The 13,836-nt window shown below is 39.4% G+C and overlaps 1 protein-coding gene across 2 annotated transcripts in view; it reads left to right on the top strand.

Moving 5' to 3' along the window:
- The first annotated feature begins 206 nt into the window (after positions 1–206).
- Positions 207–13,836, top strand: part of TMEM236 (transmembrane protein 236) — a 38,306-nt gene continuing 24,676 nt past the window's right edge. The window contains exons 1-2 of one of the 2 annotated variants that reach the window (XM_072825660.1): positions 207–651; positions 1,124–1,227. In XM_072825660.1, coding sequence (XP_072681761.1) covers positions 1,130–1,227 — 98 coding nt within the window. In that variant the 5' untranslated portion in view covers positions 207–651; positions 1,124–1,129. Of the gene's footprint in view, positions 652–1,123; positions 1,228–5,596; positions 6,181–13,836 lie in introns of those variants that run through there. The other variant, XM_072825659.1, reaches the window with a different exon arrangement.

Below are 13,836 nucleotides of genomic sequence, written 5' to 3'. Positions count from 1 at the left end.
GAACATGCTTTCACCTCTTCCCAAGAATCTCCGTAGATCCAGCTTGATCTGTAGAGCAGTTTTCTTGCCAGCAGCGCCGGCCTTTCTGCACATCAACCCCATACGATCACAGGAAACAAGCCACAGATATGCCAGAGCATTCCTGGCTGTCTGTACATTTTGTTTCACAGACCCTACACTGAAAACAATGAATAAGCCTTGAGATTACAAATGATCTTACTAACAATTTAGGAGACTTTCAATTTTTGACTTCCTGTGGGCAGGAAGGAAATGACAGTTGGAAGTGTGGAGAACAGGTGTTACCCTGAACAGCGTGATATCTTCTGCTTACTAAAATAAAAAACACTGCATCAACATTCCTACATGGAAGTGAGTTCTAACCACAAGACTCAGTCTTTCCACCACAGACCCAGCTCCAGAAAACCAGATCTGTTTCCTACCAGGAAGTTGTTAAACCCAGCATTAAAGAGCAGAGTAAGGGGCAGAGTTCTTTGAATCAGTCTTGGATGAATCCAAGTAAAGAATTTGGGGGTGTGAAAATGTCCCCTTCCTTGTCCTTTCAGTTACTGGCAGTGCAGTTGCATGGAGGACTCGTCAGGGGACTTAGAAGGGAAAGAATCAGGATTGGCATAAACTGGTCTCAGCTGAAGGGTAGGTGATTTCAAACCCTCTCACATCTCTTTTTGTCTCTTTCTCCAAGTTGGGGGTCTAGCATTATTTCCTCCCAGTAGCTAAATGCTGCCATAATGGCATTCTTTTTCTTTGCCAAGCTAACTTGTTGCTCTATCCCTGGTGAAGGAATCTACCCTGCCTCCCAAACTGTTATGGACATTTTAGACAAATGGACACTTTAGAAGGGCTGAGGACTCTGAAATAATTGAAGGTTGTGCCTTGGTCCAGACAAAGAAACAGCCAGTTTTCTCCAGCCTCCTTTGTTAATGTTCAAATCCATGATGGAATATGCACTTTTGAGAGCATATGTACTAAAAAATGTTGGGAAAGATTATTTTTTAACACTGGAACTTGAGTCTTTGTGAATGCTTGGAAAGAGGTCTTTTCCTAACCTGCATCTTGAGATGAAGAAACTGCAATCCCCAGAGGCTTTGTTTCCTCTCTTCTCTAGAAAGCTATGGAACCATGGGTGCAGATGAAGGAGACCTGGTGGCTGTATTTGGGACCATACAAGGAAACTGAAGCTCATAGGCTGAGTGAACAGATTGTTTTGGGGTAGGTAATACATGATTTTTCCTTCTGAAAGATCAGTGTGAGAGCCAGGATTCCCTTGGAATAAAAGATGAGTTAGCTATTATCAAAGCTTAGTACATTCCCCCAACTGTCTACCACTTCTCTTACCCTTCATCTCCATCCATTCCTTCCACAAATTCCTATTTTTTGATAGATACTGTGCTGAGATATGATGATACAAGCAGTCTTTGCCTCCAGGGCGCTTCCAGTTTTGTAGAGGACCCAGTGCACAAACAATACAGGGAGGCAAGTGCTATGGTGTAAGTGTGGACAAATCCAGGAGGATTCAGAAGGTGTTTTGACTCAAAGGAGGAAATGCTTATTTCTGTTTTTCTGCTTCTCTAAAGGAGAGCAAGGAAGGGTTTCAGAGAGGAAGAAACTCTTAGAGTGGAGCCTGAAGGATAAAGGCTATGCTTTTCCCATTCTCTTGTGAGATCAGAAGGTAATAAAATTCTGCCCTCATAACCCATTCGGCAAACAGTTATTCAAGTTTCTCCTCATTTTCTCCTTGCCTCTTGGTTATTTCATTGCTCTTTAGTGCTGCCATTTAAGGGATAAGTAGAAGTGAGATTTATTTATGTTGCTTTTGCTCAGAAGTGAGGGAAAACAAACTGATGGAGGAAAGATTTAAAAAATATAACATAAAATTTTTATTAAGCCAGAATTGCTTTGCTTAATTGATTTTTATTAATCAAAAATTATTTCCTAATTTTTATACTGGTGAAATATTACAGCTTTGCAAATATTAATAAATCAAAAGTGAAAACCCCTTCAACCCATTCCCCAGGAGCAGCACTATTAACAGTTGATGAATGTATTCCTGATTTTTAATTTATGCTCCAATCTACAACTCTGATATTTTAAAACAAAAATGAGATTGTGCCATTCACATTGTTTTATGTAGCTTCTGCAACTTGCTTCTTTCCTACCCCTCTCTCTCTTTAGGTTCACTACATCATGAACATTCTTAGTACTAATTTCCAAAGAAAATGTCATTATATGACACAGAGAAGGTTGCTGTAGTAATATATGGATATCGCTCTGAGTCAAAAGAAAAATCAATTTGGCCAAAACTTAACTCCTTCGGGAAGCCCTCTCTGATCAACTCTACTTCGATTTTTCTCGATACTTTCTTCTGAATCATGTAGTCTTTTTTTTTTTTTTTATATTTTATTGGTGTTCAATTTACTAACATACAGAATAACACCCAGTGCCTGTCACCCATTCACTCCCACCCCCCGCCCTCCTCCCCTTCTACCACCCCTAGTTCGTTTCCCAGAGTTAGCAGAAGACCAGCTAGCTGAATCATGTAGTCTTTACATATTCTTTTGGTATAATGTTTGGCTCCTGCTCATAAACATATTCCTTTCTTGTACTCAAGCCCTTTTGGTTGCCAAGAACAAAGAGCCCATTTGTAAGAATACACATGAACTGGAATGTTCAAGAACCGAGGGACTGGTGTCTCTCTGTGTGCTTACATCTCCCTGTTCATCCCTTCCAGTCTTCTCACTCTCTGGGTTGGCTTCTTTACTGACTTTTCTGTTCCCTCACCACTTGGCTTCCATTTGTTCATCCATTCATTCAGCAAATAAGTACTGAAAGTCTCAACATAACCAGGGTAGTTCCTGGGTTGCTTTAATCCTGACTCCAAATCATGGCTTCCTTTTGTTCCACTTACCAAATTCTCCTTGTGCTTCTCAGTTCAAGGTTCTAAGCTTGGGCAAGTGGCCCAGTTTATGGAGGGATATTCTGTGGCCCAGGGCCTATTCATCCAGATGTGGCTAGAGGGGGGTGTGGAGGACTGTGCTTAGGAGAGCCCTTCACAGCCCTGACATGCTCAGCTCATTCCCTCAGTGTTCTCAGGTCTTACCTGTGCATCTGTGACATCTCCCTAACCAGAATGTAAATCAATACTATATCTCTATCATGATCTGCTCATACAAAGTGTTCAATAAACAATGTTAACACAGGCACTCTTTCCTTTACACGGAGGCGGGCTTGTTGTGGATAGAGGGTGAGAATCACAACCTCCCTCCTATTTAGAGAAAGCACAGCTAATTTTCAGAGAATTCTGTGCTGTAAGAACTGTGGGTCACATCACACGAATGTTGTCTTTGAAGGTAAAGGTGAAGACATATTAGGAACTGCTGGCAAATTATATCTGAGAAATATAAAGCGAGTGCCGTTTTAAAATTCCCATATTTGGGGCAGCCTGGGTGGCTCAGCGGTTTAGCACCGCCTTCAGCCCAGGGCCTGATCCTGCAGTCCTGGTTTGAGTCCCACATCGGGCTCCCTGCCTGCATGGAGCCTGTTTCTCCCTCTGCTTATGTCTCTGCCTCTCTCTCTCTCTCTCTCTCTCTCTCTCTCTCGTGTGTGTCTCATGAATAAATAATAATCTTAAAAAAATAAAATTCCCATATTTGGAAATAAAAATTGAGTACTTAAAATGGAATTAAAGACCCAGGCCAGAGTCCTTTTGCTTGGAGCCAGGCAATTTTATTCAACAACTATCTTCAACTGCCCAAGTCACAATTCCTATTAATACATAAAATTTGTAGAAGAAATTATAACACAACATAGCACTGATGACTCAAGACAGAGGGCTAGGAGGTTAGAGTATAATTTGTACCTAGCTTCTCTTAAATAGAAAATTTTGTCAGGGATGATGTGATATAGAGAATTAATGACAATTATATGGTATTAGAAGCAGTTGGTGATAGAACTGCTGCTCAGATGGTTTTTCTACCCTGTCCTTTCACATTCTTGTTACCTGTCTTCCAGGTCTCTTCTTTCATTTGAGAGGACTTCTGCTAAACACCATCAGAGTGGAGATTCTGGTTCAAGTAAAATAGATAGCTCGAGAAACAAACGGGCTAATTCTGTTGCAGTAGGAGGGCAGGAGGCATTAATCCTCAAGCCACTACCAGAGTCCCAAGTGCACCGAGGAGCCAGGCACACAGAGCCCCTTGTACAAAGGGCCTGCCTGGGGAGAGAGGAACCCAGGGAGATACTGGTGTGCCTCAGGCTGTCAGCAGGCACAGGAAAAGCCATCTAAAGAAGCAAGCATATGGAAGAGTCAGAATCCGTATCTGTTGATGCGGTGCTCCCCTCATTCCTCTTTTTTGGTTGTAGCCAAGGCTCTCCCTCCTGTCCAGGCAGCTCTGTAGCTCCTTTCACTGGCTTCCCCACTTCCAGGTTGACGTTACTCCTGTCCTTCCTCCACACCAGCACTCACTCCCCTTTCCAAAAGATCAAGTAAGTGGCTCTTCTGTCCAGAATACATTGCTTTTTCACTGCCTGTCTCACACACTCACACACACACATACACTCACCCAAATCCTTCATGAAACGTTTATATTCTGACCCCAGCCAATTCTTATAACATCACCTGTCCCTACTTTCTGCCAATCAACAACACCAGATTCTCATTACCATCCAGCCTCCTGGCTTCTTTGTGTCTGGAATGTCACTGACACCCCAGAACCTGCCATCTGTCCTCCTCATCCTTATCTTTCCTTCCCCTTCCCACAGCACATAGAGGAAGTTGTCTGGGTTACCATAGCACTTAGATTTGTACTTCTGACCTCAGTGATTTTTGTTGTTCACAGGTTTGTTTTCTCCTTTGAACTTTGAGTATTTTTAGGACAGAAATCTTCTGTCCATTCACCTTCACACCCCAGAACCTAGCAAAAGCCAAGTGCTTGTTGTAGGTGCTCAAAGGTAGTTTTTGAGGAAGGATATTCATGGAGACGATTGTTGTGTTTTAAATATTTGATATGCTTTTGGACTAGATATAGACAGCTCTTAATGTGTCAATCATGATAACAGGTTTCTAACATATGTTGGTTTCCTCACCATCAAAATAAAAATGTTAATCTATGTTATATAACAATTAATGTGTAAGAACAGATAGTTCAAGTACCAGGGAAAAATCTGGTTAGGAGATTGGCATGTGAATCCAAACACCCTTTTCAAGTGCTTTGAAGAAAAGTGAGGGGTAGTCTTCCTTGATAAAGACCCAGGTTTGGGGTATGTCTTTTTGCCTGAATTTGCTTAGATATAAAAATTGGGGATTGAATTACAGCTCTTCTCTCCTTTTTTTTTTTTTTTTTTAAGATTTTACTTATTCATGAGACACACACACAGAGGCGGAGACATAGGCAGAGGGAGAAGCAGGCTCCCCACAGGGAACCCCATGTGGGGCTTGATCCCAGGGCCCCCAGCATCAAGACCTGAGCCAAAGGCAGATGCTCGACCACAGAACCACCCAGGTGCCCCTCTTCTTTAACTCTAAAATTATATGATTCTAGTGGTTCTACTTAACAAGTGTTGAATATTACATATGTTTCTGTATGTGCTCAAATTAGCAGTCCAAGCTACACGGAAAGACCAGCTTTTTGCCGGTGCTGCAAGGCATATTCAGAAGTTCATTTGACTTTGAATAATGAACATGCAAACACATTAAATGATCATTTCCACAACTGTTCTGTTTCTTTAAGAGACCTCGCTTGTTAAGTTGGAAGATCATTGAACCATATGAGGGTCAATAAAAGAATAAAAAGTCACTGGTTAGTGATTTCAGTACAAGGAACTTGATCCTAGTTCACTATCAGTGTCCATATGCTGCTCACAGTCAAAAGGGGAGTGTTGGATCCTCAGCAGCTTGAACTTCCTCAGGATGGTTTCTGGAAGAATAATCAAGCTCCTGGTTTTTGAGCTGCTTGAGTTTGCGGCTTTCTCCACACCCACGCTTGTGATTATGGAACAGTTTGCCTCTGCCTATCAGAGCCTAACAGGTACCCCCGGAAAAACGCATTATTGGCTGATTGTTTCCTGTTCCATTGCCTATGTGGCTTCAGTGACTCTACTGATTTGGGTTCCCATAAAAGTTCTCTTATACAAGAAGTACCGCCTTTACAAAAAAATTAAAGGATGGTAAGTAGAAGGGTTCTAAAGCAGGGAATCTCGGTGATGCTTTCAAAGATACTTTCTCAGGTATTATGTGTAAGGATATTAGCGTAGCATGAATGTACATAAGGTATATGCGTTATGATTAGTGAGAAGTCATTATCGCCATTTCTTTAAATGTGTTATTTTGGTGTCTTCCTTTTTTTTTTTTTTTTTTTTTTTTAATAGGGGCATTTTTCTGACTGGTAGCAACAAGTTACAGGTGTTCATTAGCTTATAGTTAGCATGAGTCTATGATATTCTGAGTACTAGATGTTGGACCTAATTCCTCTGTTCACTGAACTGCATAAAGTTATCACAGTGAATTTATAGAAATCAGAACTGTAAATTTATAACATAGAATTTTACTTTTGTGTGAAACAAAGTAATGTCTGTTTTAAGATGTTTACATTGCATTGTTTTGCAGGTCTAAAGCATCCTTTGACCCTTAACCAACTGAGATTTTTAAGCACCTGATTTCTTTACTTAGATTTTAAAAAATGATACTTTACTATGTTAGTAAGTTCTTTTTCCCTTGTATGTGGTGGGGGGGGTTTACTTCAATAATAATTCAGAAATAATTTAAATAAATTAAGATTTAATGTTAATTCAGCAGTAATTTGATGACTGTATCACCTGTATTGACTGAGTACAAATAATGTCTGATACTAATTTATTTTAACTTTTAGATCTGCAGATCATATTTTTACTCATCTGAGAGTTTTTAGTTTTCTTTGCTAAGTTAAACCTTCTTTCATACGAATCTTTTATTTTAAAGTTAAACAACATCAACACATTTGAAAAGCAAGCAGCTGGGAATTTTAACAAGGGCAGGAATGTGAAAATTATAGAGACAGCGGTCTAGTTGTATCAGGAGGGTAAAGAAGAGGAGAACTGAAATGTGGAATTCATGAGCATTCTCTGGTGCCAATTCTAGATATAGCTCCACAAATCTTGCTGGGAGACTTTCAGTTCCTTGAGGGCAAAGATCTAGAAGGGTTTCGGGAATAAACCATTTGGTTGACACTGTGTTTATCGGTGGAGTTTAGGGATTTTCCAAACCTTGCCCCAAAGTCTCATGATTACCTAAGGAGCAGGTTTAGAGCTGAGCTAGGCCCTTCACTCCTCATACCACCAGGAGTTGCTTTGACTGTCCAGGACTCCTTGCTTGACTGGGAGTTTTGAGGGAAGGGTGGAATATCCAAATGACTGTAGGAACCATTGGTTTACTCCCACCCAGGAAGGCACTTCTTGATTTTATTTAATTTTTTCACATTGACTCAAATCCCTAGGACTCTAGTTTCTGAATATCAGTCAGGCAACAAACCTTCCATATCAGTTATTATCATCATCTTAAGTTATAACTGCTTCTTTACTGATCACATATATGCTAAGAGATTTACATGTGGATTTCATTTCCTTTATACCACCTTGTGAATTAGGTATTTTCCTGAATTTTTCATTATTATTCCCAAGAGGAAACATGATTCGAGAGGCTTTGCAACTTCCCTGGTCATTTAACTAGTGAATGAAAGGACCAAACTTTGGACCTCCATCCATTTGACTCCATAATTGGTACTTCTAACCACTCTCCTAAACTGTCTTTGAATGACAAGATCCCAATCTGCTGGGTTTAGTTGAGGGCAAAGAGGAGAATAGTCTTTCATTTCTGTACTCTCCAGTACACATTTTGTTTTACAAATTTGGATCGTGTGCTCCCTTCTGCTAATGAGTCTTGGGCTTTTGCAGTTATAACTTCCAGTGAATTCTTTGGGGAAATACTCTTCTGGCCTTTCATTTTCTTTTGTAGGTGTGGCTGACCTAGGTGTTCTAAATAGACACAGGTTATCTATAATTTCAGCACAACTGTGAAACTATTTCCTCATGGCCTCATTCATAAGCACTGTCATATTGCTATCTCTTACTGGCATAGAAGAGAAGAGTTACCCAGCACTATTCTAGGAGCTTTACACATTCTATACTATTAAATTTAAGCTTTATGACAGTCTGATGAGGTGTATGCCAGTGTTCTCATTTTATAGATAAAGAAGTGGAATCTCAAAGAAGTGATCAACTTTGTCAGGTAATAAAGTTCATAAGTGGTGGAGCTGGGATTTGTAAACCCAGATTGGTCTGAATCTATGCCATTTCCTTTAACTTGTATAATTTTTCCTTTATTTTTTTTCCTATCTTTGAGTGCCAAGTGTATTTTAAGATCAGTGCAACTCTTTTGGTGTCATTAAGATCTATTCTCTCCAATGATGTATATTTGATTGTACATCAAATTGTACACTATATGATTCTCAACATTATATTTATGGATATTTTAATATATGTGGTAATGTAGAGTGTTGATCTTAATTGCTAGATAAAGATGATGCAGAAATAATTGGTATTATAAAAAGTAGGAATTGAAATAATGATTTCTGAAGAATGCTTAAATAATTGTTTATGCAAAATTTTATAGATCCTTAGCATTCACAGATAGATTGTTGATGAGCCTATTTGAGGACCTCCCTGTAGGTTCATGATGGCATTATTAGCCTCATGAATTTGGTATTCAGGAAAGAATGAGTCATCCAACTAGTAAAGAGTTTGCCCTGGCCATACAGCTGAGAGGTACAGACCTAAGTTGAAATCCCAGTTTTGACAGTGACTGTGAGGACTTCTGTGAGTTATTTAAATTCTTTGAATTTTAATTTTCTCATGAGCATTACAGGGACAACCTAGCTTTTTCACTTGAGTGTTGCTTTAAGAAATGGAATAAGATAATGAGTTCCAAGCATAATGCCTGGCACATAGTATGGATTCAATGAATATTATTGTTATTACCTCAGGCTGAGTTTAGTATTTCCACTTAAAATATGATCTTGTTTAGGAGCACCTAGGTGAATTAGTAGGTTAAGTATCTAACTCTTGATTTCAGCTCAGATCATGATCTCAGGGTTGTGGGACTGAATCTTGTTTTGAACTCTATGCTGAGCGTGGAGCCTTCTTAAGATTCTCTCCTCTGCTTCTCCTCACCCCATCCCCCCAATTAAAAACAAAACAAAAAAACAAAAAAAAACAAAAAAAAAAAAGACAACAAAAAACCCATGATCTTTTTAAATTTTCTGAATGACTCTGAGAAGTGGTAGAGGTAATGATCAAAAAATGATGAATACAATTATATGCCATAAATGATACCCTTTGAATTTGGAAAATCTTGTAGGTCTCTTTATTCTTTGAAAAAATGAAGACCAATATAATAATACCATGAGTATCTTGCAAAGTATTTGATAATACCATGAGTATCTTGCAAAGTATATTTGATAATACCATGAGTATCTTGCAAAGTATCTGTCCATTCATATAGTGCTTTTTGTGTTTTTTTTTCTTACTTAACCTGAATGCCAGTGTTGTGAAATTGACCAAGTGGATATAATTCCTATTTTGTAAGGGAGGGAACAATGCCAAAGAGCTTAAGACATGTACACTAAATCAACAGTAGAATCTGAACTTTAATCCAGTACTCTTTCCTTTACTCTTGTGAAACACTTCATTCTCTTTAGAATGATTGTTTCTTTTTAGGGATGCCTGTCATAATTCATAATAGACTAGGGAGATGATTTGAGGAATGAGGAAAAGCTATTTATATACACACCACATTGTATATCCCAGTAAATAAGAGAGATCCTGGGAATATCAGTGAATGTGTGAAACCATTGAGCTACAGGGCTAGTCTGCAACTGGAGAGATCGATCTCAATGAAGAGGGCACCTGGGGACAGGATAATAATGGAGGGCGTGTAGGGATTCCCAGAAAGCCTTGGGACCCAGGGATGCATTTCAGGAATTCTCTCCAATCTTTCAGAGTACAATTACCTTAGATTATGACATGTCAGGAATTCCGGGCAATGCCACATTTGAAATACATCAACATTTGGGACTACATTTTGCCTTGCTTAAGTCCTTAACCTATTTTTTTTTTATGATTTTATTTTTTTTATCAGGGAGTGAGAAAGAGGAAGAGAGCATAATCATGGGGAGCAGCAGGCAGAGGGAAAAGCACACTTTCTGCTGAGCAGGGAGCCCAATGTGGGACTTGATCCCAGGACTCTGGGATCATGACCTGAGCCAAAGGCAGATACCACCCAGGTATCCCAGTGCTTAACCTATTAGACAGGATTTGCTGTTGATTTGTGCTAGTAATAGTAGTAGTAATTGTACTTATAGTAAAATAAAAGAAGTACTTATCAAAAGCTGTTCAATAGTAGCACTATGTACCAAGCATAGTTGTAAACACATTGCCTATATTATTTTAGCTTATTTTCTAACCTTTATATGTGAGAACACTTAGAGCACCCATCTGACAAATGAGGAAACTGGGGCACAGAAGTTCCAAGACCATGCAGCCAGTGAGTGAGCTGTGGAGCCAACACTGACCACAGGATGCTCTGTCCCCAGAGCCTTGTCTCCTGAGCACCTTAATATTCCACAGCAGCACACGCAGGTCACATGCACCGTGGTAATAATACTTGGGCACTGCTGGACAGGCTGAATAAACTGAAGGAAGTAGAGCTTGCTCTTTTCAGGACTGGGAAGGTCATTAGTAAGTTACCATGAACTAAACGCTGGTGCTTCACAGTTACTTCTTTCGAGAGCACTCTTGTTTCTTTCAATGTATTTGTCCATCTTCTATTCACTGGCAGTAATTTTGTGATACTTGACTGTAGGCTTTTTCTTTCTTCCCCCATGATATCCAGTATATCAGGAGTATATTTACTTTTGCTTTTCTCTCCCACTTTGAGCAGTAAGTCACCAGATTCCATTAAATCTTCCTCTTTCATCTCTCTTGCATTACCTCTTTGTTCTCCATGACTGTTTTCCTCACCCGAGTTAGGCACTAACTTCCAGGGCCATCATCATACATGGGACATGGCTCCCCAAATTTTCATATATTCAAAACCAAGATCAGATCATTTGTCCTGGTTGTTTTGTTCAAGGAAGCATGAAGAACATTTTATTAACCAATGCTGGGGCTCTGATACCCTAGTTTTTGTGTCTTTATGAAAATAGTCTTCCTTATTTCCATATATGAAAATAAAATCTGCCATCATGAAAATTCCTCCCCATCTTTTCTGTAGACTTCATGTCCTCTGTCCTCCCTTTATATGCTAGTGAATTTGGCCATGTCCAGGAACTCTGCCCAATTACCCCCACTCCCAATTTTCTAGAACCCCCTAGAACCCCCTTTCTTTTTAAGTAGGCTCCATGTCTAACATGTCTAACATGGAGCCCATGGGGCTTGAACTCACGACCCTGAGATCCGACCTGAGCTGAGGTCAAGAATTGGATGCTTAACTGACTGAGCCACCTGGGTGTCCTCCAATTTCCTCCCTTTTATTGCTTTACAAGAACTCTAATTGTCTCATAATATAAAATGCCACTTATATGATGATTCCCAAAATTGTGTCTCCAGGGGTGACTTAGAGGAAAGTGTGTATATTAAAGTTTTTCAAATATTTGAAAGTAGTGACATCACCCTGCCATCTCATGCACACCCCATGGCAGTCTCCTAAATCTTCTGTGGTGTGCAGGTTTCATCAGGTATTCTTGTCCTGTGATTTCTGGACCCTTTGCCCTTTTGGATATTTCCTTGGGATGATGACTGGCTTGTTAATTTTCAGATGATCTCACTGATAACCCTGATGTCCTGTTGATGCAACTCAGCTTCAGCCATTGGTGTGATGTATTGACTTCAACTAGAACTGTGTCACTTTTATAAGGAGTTTCAAAACTGAGGGTGTGACTTCTAGAAAAACTTGCTCTCATTGCAGTTACCTCATCTTGTGCTGAGGCAACTTCCATGGCCTTTAAGTGCTGCAAAGTCAGAGTGTGCCTTATGTATCTTTCCGTCCCGGGAACAGAGTGTAGTTCACATATTTAACAACAGTTTATATGAATGGATAAATGCAGAACTTGACTTATATTATGAGCTCACTGGGGATAGTGTCAAGTAGAAGTGTTATTTTTTGTTGGGAAGTTAATGACAGATCATGGGAAGTCTTGAAAGACAAGGAAGGAAACTTTGACTTGAAGAGCTAGGTGATAGAGAATGTGTACAAGTTTCTGAGCTTAGAGTGGTTTCCCAAGTTATTATCTGACCTGTTCCACTCACCATACTTTCTCTATGAGAAACCTCAGGGCCATAAGTCTTCCTTCCTGCACAAATAGGAATCTTTAGCTTACCATGGCTGAGGTCTTTCTATGTAGGCCTACTCCTGGGGGAGTCTCTTTCTAATTTACTCCAGATGCCCACAGAGCTCTACTGGTAGTGACCTAACTCATCCTTCCATCTGGAACTTACACCACATCCACAGGTCCTTCTCCTTAGGCATTCTACAGCCTTGCACTAGTCTTAGCATGAGTACACCTTCAAAGATGTGTCTGTGGGTTTTTCAACATAAATTTCATTGTATAAATTGCCTAGGATTGCTGTTACAATGTACCACAAACTTGGGAGCTTAAACAGTAGAAAGGTACTGTCTCCTAATTCTGGAGGCCAGAGATCTGAAGTCAAGGTGTTAGTTGATTCTTTCTGAGGGTTGTAAGGGAGAATCTGTCCCAGGCCTTTCTCCCAGCTTCTCACAGTGTGCTGGTACTCTTTAAAGATGCATCACACTGCTTGATCTCTGCCTTCCTCATCATGCAATGTCTTCCAGTGTTTCTTCACATATCTTCTGTCTATACATTCTCCAAGTTTTCCCTTTTTATAAGGACACCAGCCATGTGAGATTAAGGCCCACCCTAATGACCTCATTTTAACTTATTACCTCTGGAAAGACCCTATTTCCAGATTAGGTAACATTGTAAGGTACCAGGAGTTGGAACTTCAACATATCTTTTGGGGGGAACACAATTTAACCCACAACCCTTAGTAATAAATTATAAAAATATATTAGCAGTAAAGATTTTCAAATATAAATTATCATTATTTCTGGTTACATAAAACACAGAACTTGGATTAGGAACAGGTTACATCTTTATTTTTACTAACCTCTCTAAAATTGAAAGGTATAATTTTGAAGGTTGGTAACAAACCACAAGTACTATTACCAGAATCTGTAATTTCATTACATAGGTCTTTTCATATCACATTACTTCATTCTATGGTTTATGATCTTCACCACCTTGAAATTATGAGTAATTTCAGTTTCCACTAGATCTTGGGTACTCCAAAGAAAATAAGAAGAAAATGTGTTCATAGATAGGCACATGTATTACTATATCAGAATTTTTAAAAATTGGGATAACTGAATTTCAACATAATTGCTTTGTTTTTAAAAATTATATTTTGAGAAACATCCATAGGATTTATAAAATTCTCAGAAGTTTCACTGCACAAAAAAAGTTCTAGAATGTTGTTCTAGCCAGTGGAGATAACATAGTGAAACCACTCAGATAAGTTTCCTGCTCCCACGGAACTTGGTTTGTGGATTGGCAACAAGGAATGTGTAAAGAGTAAACAAGAAATAATCAGCAGAATTTCAGATAGTCATAAGGCTGTGACTATATACAATTTGGATGGCAATGGGTGTCAGACACAGAAGATCCAGGAATAGAGAGCCCCCGGCAAAGGGAGTAGCCAATGTACAACTTGAAG

This window comes from Canis lupus, chromosome 5, assembly GCF_048164855.1.
Source record: "Canis lupus baileyi chromosome 5, mCanLup2.hap1, whole genome shotgun sequence".
Classification (NCBI taxonomy): domain Eukaryota; kingdom Metazoa; phylum Chordata; class Mammalia; order Carnivora; family Canidae; genus Canis; species Canis lupus.
The sequence above is the reverse complement of the archived record's forward strand: the minus strand, read 5'-3'. Positions and strand labels throughout refer to the sequence as shown.